At 43.2% G+C, this 9,827-nt stretch overlaps 1 protein-coding gene across 1 annotated transcript; it reads left to right on the forward strand.

The window, feature by feature from the left end:
• The first annotated feature begins 1,083 nt into the window (after nt 1-1,083).
• LOC138977283 (E3 ubiquitin-protein ligase TRIM33-like) lies at nt 1,084-5,779 on the forward strand. The gene is made up of 4 exons (XM_070350185.1): nt 1,084-2,196; nt 3,419-3,562; nt 5,277-5,435; nt 5,738-5,779. The coding sequence occupies exons 1-4, from the start codon at nt 1,084-1,086 to the stop codon at nt 5,777-5,779; spliced, it is 1,458 nt and encodes a 485-aa protein (XP_070206286.1).
• The last annotated feature ends 4,048 nt before the right edge of the window (nt 5,780-9,827 follow it).

Here is a 9,827-nt window from a genome sequence, read left to right on the forward strand (position 1 = left end):
ACAGTGGTTTATTTCTCGTTCGTTTTACACAGCCACTGCTACTGATGTTACCGACAACACAGCAAGGGTAAAGATACGGTAGACATGAATGATACAACATTAATAAACAAATGTAGAAGGCAGTGCAGGACTTGAATCGAAACAACGGACGATCACGGTCTTCTACTCGTCTTTATCTCTTCTGTATGTAGTATTACGATACTAATTAGTCTGAAGTCTTGGCTATTTTTGGCTATGATCCGGTTCAACAGCACCCCTTAACGGTAAACGTCGCAGGGCAAAGCCTGTCGATGAATTGATTATCGATCCTTTCGCTTACAAAGTCGAATCTGCATAGGTTCGAATATTTAGTTAAGTTAAACAGAGAAATATCACAGTGTGGGTAAAGGAGTGAGAGACTGTGATCGACCAGCGCTTTGAAACAAGCTCCTGTGGTGCAGCAATACAACTGATAACACTCAGTGAACGCAGAAATCCACGTGCCTGTCTTAATATTAGAATTGACTTGTTCATGATATCAGCCTCACGGATCATTATCGGCATGTTTAACTTACATTCTCTATCCGATAACATCCTGAGGTCAGTATAATAATACGAGTGAAACTAACCGTGAGAGCAAAAACTGTATTGGATAATAGTAATACACAAAATAGACAAGCTCACCCCGCCTCCCCAACCCCCACCCATCCAGCAAGCCTAATATTATCCTACGCAGCACCATGACTGCATGTGTATCACAAATCGCAATTCTTAGAGCATTATTCACTCTCGAATGTACGGGGCCTGTAGGCTGACAAACTGAGTTCACATACGATTCCTTTCTCTACAAGCGAGCCCCATGTCTGTATTAGAGCAGTACTGTAAATCCAACTTTTAATAATGCTTTTGATAGTGCCCTCCTCTCTCCCCCCCCCCCCCCCCCCAAGGAAACCCAACACCCTCTTCTTCTTTTTTACGACCCTGTTTCTTTGACTTCTGTTTCAAAACGTGTCTAAGTTTACCTCAATTTTCAAACTCCCTCTTTTTAAAGACCTGATTCTCTTAGAGCTTTTTGGTAATTTCAGAAAACACATAATTATAACGATGGCGACCGCTGCCCCACCAGTGCCAGAACCCGATGACATGGACTGCAGCGTGTGTCACGAGCAGTACGTGCAGCCCAAGCTGCTGCCCTGCGGACACCTGCTGTGTCACCACTGTCTGCTGTCCTGGCTACAGTCTCAAGACCAGGCCCTGTGTCCGCTGTGCCGCTGTGCCATCATGGACCCCGATGAGCGAGGCCAGAAGATCTGGCAGGACGTCGCGGACGGTTTCCCCACAGACCTGGCCATGGCGGACCTGGTGGGGGCTCACCGTTTGCTCAAACAGTCGCACAGCTGTATTTGCGAGGAGGCCGCGGCCACGTGTCTGTGTCTGACGTGCGGGGACTTGTTCTGCGAGTCGTGCCGGAAGATACACCTGAAGCAGAAAATGGCCAGGAACCACACGGTGGAGGACCTGACCTCCCTGACGGCGGACAAAGTGGCGGGAAGCCAGCACGCCGCCTGCGCCGTCCACGCGGACAAGACCACGGAGCTGTTCTGCCCGACACACGGCGAGAGCATCTGCCACCTGTGCGCCACGTCCCGTCACCGCAGCTGCCCGGAGGTCAAGGACATGGAGGAGAAGGTCAAGGACGCGCGTGCCGTGCTGGCGGAGCTGGCGGCCACGCTGACCGAAGGGGAGGCCAGGCTGGACAAAGCCATCCAACAGCTGGACGACCACCTGGCGGAGACGGAGAAGCAGACCAAGAAGGCCGTTGCCGAGATCGAAGCCGTGTGTGCGCGCCTAGAGAAGTCAGTCCAGGACTGTCGTCATCGCCTGAACGAGCTGGCCCACGGCGCGTGCTCTGACGTCAAGGAGGCGGTGACGGAGACCAAGACGTGTCTGCTACAGCGACGCGGGAAGCTGACGTCACACAAACACGTGGTACAACGCGTGCAGGAGGCCAAGAATCGCGACACTGTCACCACCATGACGCCCGTGATGCAGACACGTGTTGGAAACCTCGACTGCAGCGTCATCTTGCCCTCAGGCGCAAAGGTCGTATCCAAGGAGACCGTCGTGATTGACGCAGAAGCCGTGACCCGCATTGAGAAAGAGCTGTCAGCACTCGGTCAGGCCAAAGTCACGTCTGCTGATTTGGATTTTGGACTTGTAAGTATGTTTTTCCCCATATCTGATTTTCTTAATGATCGCGCATTCATTTCTGTGATGTTCCTTCTTTTTTTTATTAACCGATTAACCAAGTTAGTAAACAAATCAAACATGAGAAAAATAACTGATGTCTAGCCCTGAAAAATAAAGCGGTATTGTCATTTTGGCTAAAACACTTGGCCTGATATCATTGAACAGGATCTGATATTTCCCCTCACATGAACATAGGCCCTGTGTCCAATACCTATGCCTGGGAGTTGCAGGAAGTTTTGCTGCCACTTGGCAACCATCTGACTTTCACTCCTGAAATCATACGGTCGAAGTTTCTCAGCTCCATTGAGAAATGTCTAATTTGCTCTTTTTCGCATACAAACACACATTATTTTAAGAATAAACACCATGTTGGTACAGTGACACTTTATTGGAACTGCAGTAAAAGATTCAGTCTTAAAACAAAACAAACAAGAAGAGCAAACGCTCGATCGAGTCACTTTCGCAGTTCTGAATATTATATGAGGCATCAGATGGACAGGAAGAAATTGCTATTCACAACACAATGAGTCACGTTCACATAAAATTTGAGCCCGGTCACTTTTATAGTTTCCGAGAAAAGCCCAACGTTAAGTTGTGTGTTGCCGAACAGAAAAGGCTAGTTATCTCCCTTGTTTTTCTGATAACGTTCGTAAAAGGCTACAGATGTAAATACTTTGATGTAAAGAATAATCCTACAAAGTTTCAATCACATCCGATGAACTTTGTCAAAGATATAAAATGTCTAATTTTTCCTTTGACGCTGACCTGTGACCTTGAAAAAGGTCAAAGGTCAACGAAACCATCGTTAAAGTGTAGAGGTCATTGGAGGTCACGACTAAACAAAATATGAGCCCGATCGCTTTGATAGTTTCCGAGAAAAGTCCAACGTTAAGGTGGTGTCTACGGACGGCCGGCCGGACGGCCGGCCGGACAGACTAACACTGACCGATTACATAGAGTCACTTTTTCTCAAGTGACTCAAAAATACTGAGATTTTACAACAAAATATAGTGCGGCACCGTATGCAGGATTGTTTACATACAATTACTACTAATTTCAAAAATAGATACTTTCTAGACCGATCATTTGTATGTGCAATGTATACATTAACTGTGTCAGAGTGAGTAGCGTGAAATATGTCAAACATTTCTAGACAGTTCAGTTTCATGTGTACACTGACTGATTGCAGGTGCCAGTTTTGTCTTTCCATGACAACCACGGTGAGAACATCGTGCTGAGCAACAACAAGCAGACGGCAGAGAGAAGAGGGCGTGGTGTTTATGGTGGTATCGTTGTCGCCTCTCAGCCTATGATGACGAACATGTTGTACGAGGTTAGTCATTGAGCTCAGTGTTCACTGTGACGCTATCAGTGTGTTTACAACTGTAATCCCTTCAAGAAATATAACTCTTTCACATTGCCTGTTAACCGTAAATGTCATTCAGTTAAAGATCCTGTCCTCACAGACTGTGCAACACTTATGAAGAATTTTGCTTCTTACTTCAAATAGCAATTTAGAGAATACTGAGCATTTTAAAGAACAGATTATTGTTGTTTTTGTGTAATGTATGAATAGTTTTAAGTTGTTCTAACTGGGGAAGCAGGTGGGGTGTGTGTGTGTGGGGAGGGGGGGTGCAGGAATCGAAGTGGCAGACGACCATTAACAGCCATGGGTGCCAATAATTTAGCGTCTAGCTAAAGTTATTGTAAATGTGTAACTATGTACAACGGAAAAATAAAAGTATAGATGGACAATAATGCTGCAACAATATACTGTCTTATATTCCAAAATCAGAGACAATTGCCATTGGATGTTATGTTCATGTTGTGTGTGTGTGCCAAGTATGAGAGCATCCTTCTATTTGAACATAAAGAAACGATCAATAGCGTTGCCTTGTTCTGTGTCGACAGATTTTATATGTTGAACTTGATATATAAGTTACGAACATAATTTATGAATAACAGTTTCCACACAGTCAAGAAAGTACCCAGGCCGTTGTATTATTTGGCATGTGTAGCAGTTTTAGTAAATAAAAAGCCGCACTTCTTCCACTAAAAGCTTGGACAAATCCGTGATGGCTTACATGGTGGGTTACGGGACCAGACGGAGCCTATAAAAATCGAAACTAACATGTGTGTGCATGTGCGTACGTGCGTGCGTGCGTGCGTGCGTGTGTGTGTTTGTGTGTGTGTGTGTGTGTGCGTGTGTTTTTGTGTGTGTGTGTGTGTGTGTGTGTGCGTGCGTGCGTGTGTGTGTGTGTGTGTATTTGTGTGCGTATATGTGTGTGTGTGTGTGAGGGGGGTGTCTCCGAGAGTGCATGCGGGCGTGTGTGTGTGTGTGTGTGTGTGTGTTTGTGTGTGTGTATTTTTGTGTGGGTGGGTTTGTGTGTGTGTGTGAGAGAGAGAGAGCGTGCAAGCAAGCCTATGTGTGTGTGTGTGTGTGAGAGAGAGAGCGTACCAGCATGCCTATGTGTGTGTGTGTGTGTGTGAGAGAGAGAGCGTACCAGCATGCCTATGTGTGTGTGTGTGTGTGTGAGAGAGAGAGCGTACCAGCATGCCTATGTGTGTGTGTGTGTGTGAGAGAGAGAGCGTACCAGCATGCCTATGTGTGTGTGTGTGTGTGAGAGAGAGAGCGTACCAGCATGCCTATGTGTGTGTGTGTGTGTGAGAGAGAGAGCGTACCAGCATGCCTATGTGTGTGTGTGTGTGTGAGAGAGAGAGCGTACCAGCATGCCTATGTGGGTTTGTGTGTGTGAGAGAGAGCGTACCAGCATGCCTATGTGTGTGTGTGTGTGTGAGAGAGAGAGCGTACCAGCATGCCTATGTGGGTTTGTGTGTGTGAGAGAGAGCGTACCAGCATGCCTATGTGTGTGTGTGTGTGAGAGAGAGAGAGAGCGTACCAGCATGCCTATGTGTGTGTGTGTGAGAGAGAGAGAGCGTGCAAGCAAGCCTATGTGTGTGTGTGGAGGGGTTTGTGTGTTGTTTGTGTGTTTGTCCAGGCATACGCTGTATGTGCATGCATAGGACAATGTACGCAATATGTCTAGGTCATCTTGGACAAAAGAAACGCTGGAAGTGGTTATGTGATGAGGACTGGAGCAACAACCACTCCTCCAGAAGCTCTGACACTGCCATCTCACGCTAATGGATGGCCATCTGCTGTGGTCATTTATCCCAATGCTGTGACCGTGAATGACGGACATACGGTAAGTCTGAAAAGACCGTAAAGAAAGGGCGGGTACGCTGGAAAGGATGAAGGCTGTTTGTCTTTCTTTCTTTCTTTCTTTCTTTATTTGGTGTTTAACGTCGTTTTCAACCACGAAGGTTATATCGCGACGAGGCTGTTTGTGCGATTCTGTTTTTGTGTATATGTATGTGTGTCTGGTAGTGGTGGTAGTCGTGGTGGTGGTAGTTTTGAAAATTGAAAAGAAAAGGCCATGACAAGTTAAATCTTTGATCAAAATTTCGCGATTATAAAGTACCCCTGATTTTGTTTTTAATCCGACAGGTTAAAAGGGCCATCACTATCAACCTACTGCCGGACAGTTAGTCCACTGTTTAATGTGTGGTTCCGGAAATCAAAATAGGTTCATCAATGTTCACGTGCGAGGAAGTTACAATCTTCACAGCTATGCGTGTGTTCAAACCTCAACGAGGAATCTATCTCAACTCGTCAAGGTAACACGACAGTTGATAAGTTATTCACTGAGTCTGTCCGACCTGTCTTGGGGTTGACGCTTTCTATGTAAAACTGAAAATGCTTCAAAAACTCAAAATGTTTGAAGTCAGTCCATTTTCTCTATTAACTGGATTTTGTCAGCTGTATGATCGTGCATTCTTCTAGTTGCCGGACATTATGACTCAGCTATATTATGATCGTGCATTCTTCTAGTTGCCGGACATTAGGACTCAGCTATATTATGATCGTGCATTCTTCTAGTTGCCGGACATTAGGACTCAGCTGAAGGCTCACAGACATCCTTTGTGTGGCGTCTCTCGGGCTCAAGTCGTCCCTAAAGCTTAAAGAGTTGGCTGGTTCAAAAACAGAAAAAGAAATAGAGACTTTCTCAACGTGCAAATGGACTGGAGAACAAAACCACATTCTGCACGACTGCCTTTGGTTTTACCAGGAAGAAGTCCCGAAAGAGGAACATATAACTTAATTAAGAACAAAACGAGCTCTCTGACAACTCTGATATCAAAAACAGATAGTTACATTGGTGTTTGTCTTTTCAGCTTGAAACCAACGTTGGACAGAAGCTGTACAACGTACCCGAGAAAAGCCGGGTGGGAGTGATGCTAGACAAGAAACGATCTCTTCATCTCTACATCAACGGTGACGACCAGGGTGAAGCCGCCCCTAGCCTGCCCGACCCCTGCTTTGCATTCTTTGACCTGCTTGGTCCTTACAGACAGGTGAGTTTGTCGAATGAATAATTAGATATACTCTTTTCAGTCAGCACTTCATCATTACAACAGTGCCTCTTATCGTTGCATAATAATTGATTGGATAGTTTTTAAAAAACAAACAAAGAGGAAACGTAAGATTCTGAAGAAAAGTCATCGGAAAACTCGAATTATCTGTCATCAATGCTGACAAATGTCTAAGCACCATGTGTATCATCCCCGACCTTCTGACTAATTGTTTGACAGTGTGATAATCAAACAGTGGCAGTGACACTTCAGGTATATTTATGGCATCATTGTTACTTCTACACCGAACTTGAAACGTGATATTCTGAGGAAAAGTCTCTGGAAGACCTACAATTCCTTTCATAAATTAATGCTCACAAATGTGTGAGCACCGTGTTTATCATCCCGGACTTTCTGAATGATTGTTTTTCTGCAACAAGACACTAGCTGTTCACACAGTGCAATCCTACGCTGACTGAGTTTTAAAACATTATTACCATGCACACACAGTCCTGTTGAAAACATTATTACCATGCACACACAGTCCTGTTGAAAACATTATTACCATGCACACACAGTCCTGTTGAAAACATTATTACCATGCACACACAGTCCTGTTGAAAACATTATTACCATGCACACACAGTCCTGTTGAAAACATTATTACCATGCACACACAGTCCTGTTGAAAACATTATTACCATGCACACACAGTCCTGTTGAAAACATTATTACCATGCACACACAGTCCTGTTGAAAACATCATTACCATGCACACACAGTCCTGTTGAAAACATTATTACCATGCACACACAGTCCTGTTGAAAACATTATTACCATGCACACACAGTCCTGTTGAAATCATTATTACCATGCACACACAGTCCTGTTGAAAACATTATTACCATGCACACACAGTCCTGTTGACAACATTATTACCATGCACACACAGTCCTGTTGACAACATTATTACCATGCACACACAGTCCTGTTGAAAACATTATTACCATGCACACACAGTCCTGTTGAAAACATTATTACCATGCACACACTGTCCTGTTGAAAACATTATTACCATGCACACACAGTCCTGTTGAAAACATTATTACCATGCACACACAGTCCTGTTGAAAACATTATTACCATGCACACACAGTCCTGTTGAAATCATTATTACCATGCACACACAGTCCCGTTGAAATCATTATTACCATGCACACACAGTCCTGTTGAAAACATTATCACCATGCACACACAGTCCTGTTGAAATCAAAAGTTTGTAAAACTAAGATCATGAACTCGAAGTAAGTGTGAACATTGCTTAATATTTGTCCTTAATTGTTCTCATAAAACTTGCACCTTAGTTTTTACGTCATGAATTTTTCATTGCATGTGTTTCAGATTACTGCTTTACCTGTTCGACGCATACCGTGAGGTCACCAGACCAAACAAAGAGACTGTTTCCATGGCAATGACTTTTGCTGGCGTTTACCATTAAGTTCATTGATGTTGATGTGATTGTTGTTTTTGTTGTTGCTTGTGTTTTGTGTGTACAACAGAATGTTATACTTGAATGAAAACAAAGCTCCTGGTCTTCTATTGATGACTGATTCTGGAAAGGCATTTGATAGGGCTTTCTGGGCCGTTAAATTCAGAGATAAGATTTGTTCTGCTCAAACAGATGCCAAAAGATGGGTTGCAAATTGTGTAAAAAAATATTAAGTCATAGCTGTTGATTAAAAGAGAGGATTTTATTTTTGATTAAAGTAAGGTAAAGTCATGAGACAAGGCGATGTTCTTATCTCCAGGCCATGTCTAGGATTTCTTGGTGTCGAAATGTTCTTATCTCCAGGCCATGTCTAGGATTTTTTGGTGTCGAAATGTTCTTATCTCCAGGCCATGTCTATGATTTCTTGGTGTCGAAATGTTCTTATCTCCAGGCCATGTCTATGATTTCTTGGTGTCGAAATGTTCTTATCTCCAGGCCATGTCTATGATTTCTTGGTGTCGAAATGTTCTTATCTCCAGGCCATGTCTAGGATTTCTTGGTGTCGACATGTTCTTATCTCCAGGCCATGTCTAGGATTTCCTGGTGTCGACATGTTCTTATCTCCAGGCCATGTCTATGATTTCTTGGTGTCGAAATGTTCGCATGTTCGGTACATCAAAATACAAAGATGTCAGTCAGTGTAACAACTTTAAACAGGGGAGTGTTCCTCTCACATTTTTCATAGATGACTTCATTATTTTTCCTTTAATAGGAGTTAGTATTGTTTTTGCGCATTTATTGAAACTCGGCAGTTATTCGGTTCACTTTTTGAATTATGAATGTTCACGAAATTGGAGTTGTGTGCACAGATTCCAAATTCTTGTGTAAAATTACGCCAGAGTTTGATTTAAATTGAAATTCTACAATTGTGTACGTTTTTCACGTAATTTGTGTAGTAAAGTTGCACCAATCGTCACAAATAATATGATAAAATAAGAAATGCATCGCACTTTTTTCTAAAGAAAATTAACATATTACATATTGTGCCCATTGCTATGGAAATACATGCGTATATACAGCCGTGAAAAATGTGTGTGTTTGAAGAGTAAAATGATACTAAGATTGTGGCGAATGTACATGTCTCTGTCTGTATATAATGTATGTAGAACTTTTGCTTTATCAAGCCTTACTTGATTCAGTAAGATAATATCAGCACGAAATCTTTAAAATGGGTGACTCATGAATTATGTGATTGGTCGCAGTTTTAGGTATAATAATGAGGAAACAATCCTTTCTATTTCATTTCAGAGTTTGTGTCAGTGGCAGAAAATAAGGGATCGGAAATGGGGTCACACGCTTCTGAATATTTTAATTCAGCCAAAATCCCCCCCGCAGGTTAGGGGGAAGAATTTACCCGATGCTCCCCAGCATGTCGTAAGAGGCGACTAACGGATTCTGTTTCTCCTTTTACCCTTGTTAAGTGTTTCTTGTATAGAATATAGTCAATGTTTGTCAAGATTTTAGTCAAACAGTATGTAAGAAATGTTAAGTCCTTTGTACTGAAAACTTGCATTCTCCCAGTAAGGTAATATATTGTACTACGTTGCAAGCCCCTGGAGCAAATTTTTGATTAGTGCTTTTGTGAACAAGAAACAATTGACAAGTGGCTCTATCCCATCTCCCCCCTTCCCCCGTC

The sequence above is a fragment of the Littorina saxatilis genome, linkage group LG9 (assembly GCF_037325665.1).
Source record: "Littorina saxatilis isolate snail1 linkage group LG9, US_GU_Lsax_2.0, whole genome shotgun sequence".
In the NCBI taxonomy this organism is placed as follows: domain Eukaryota; kingdom Metazoa; phylum Mollusca; class Gastropoda; order Littorinimorpha; family Littorinidae; genus Littorina; species Littorina saxatilis.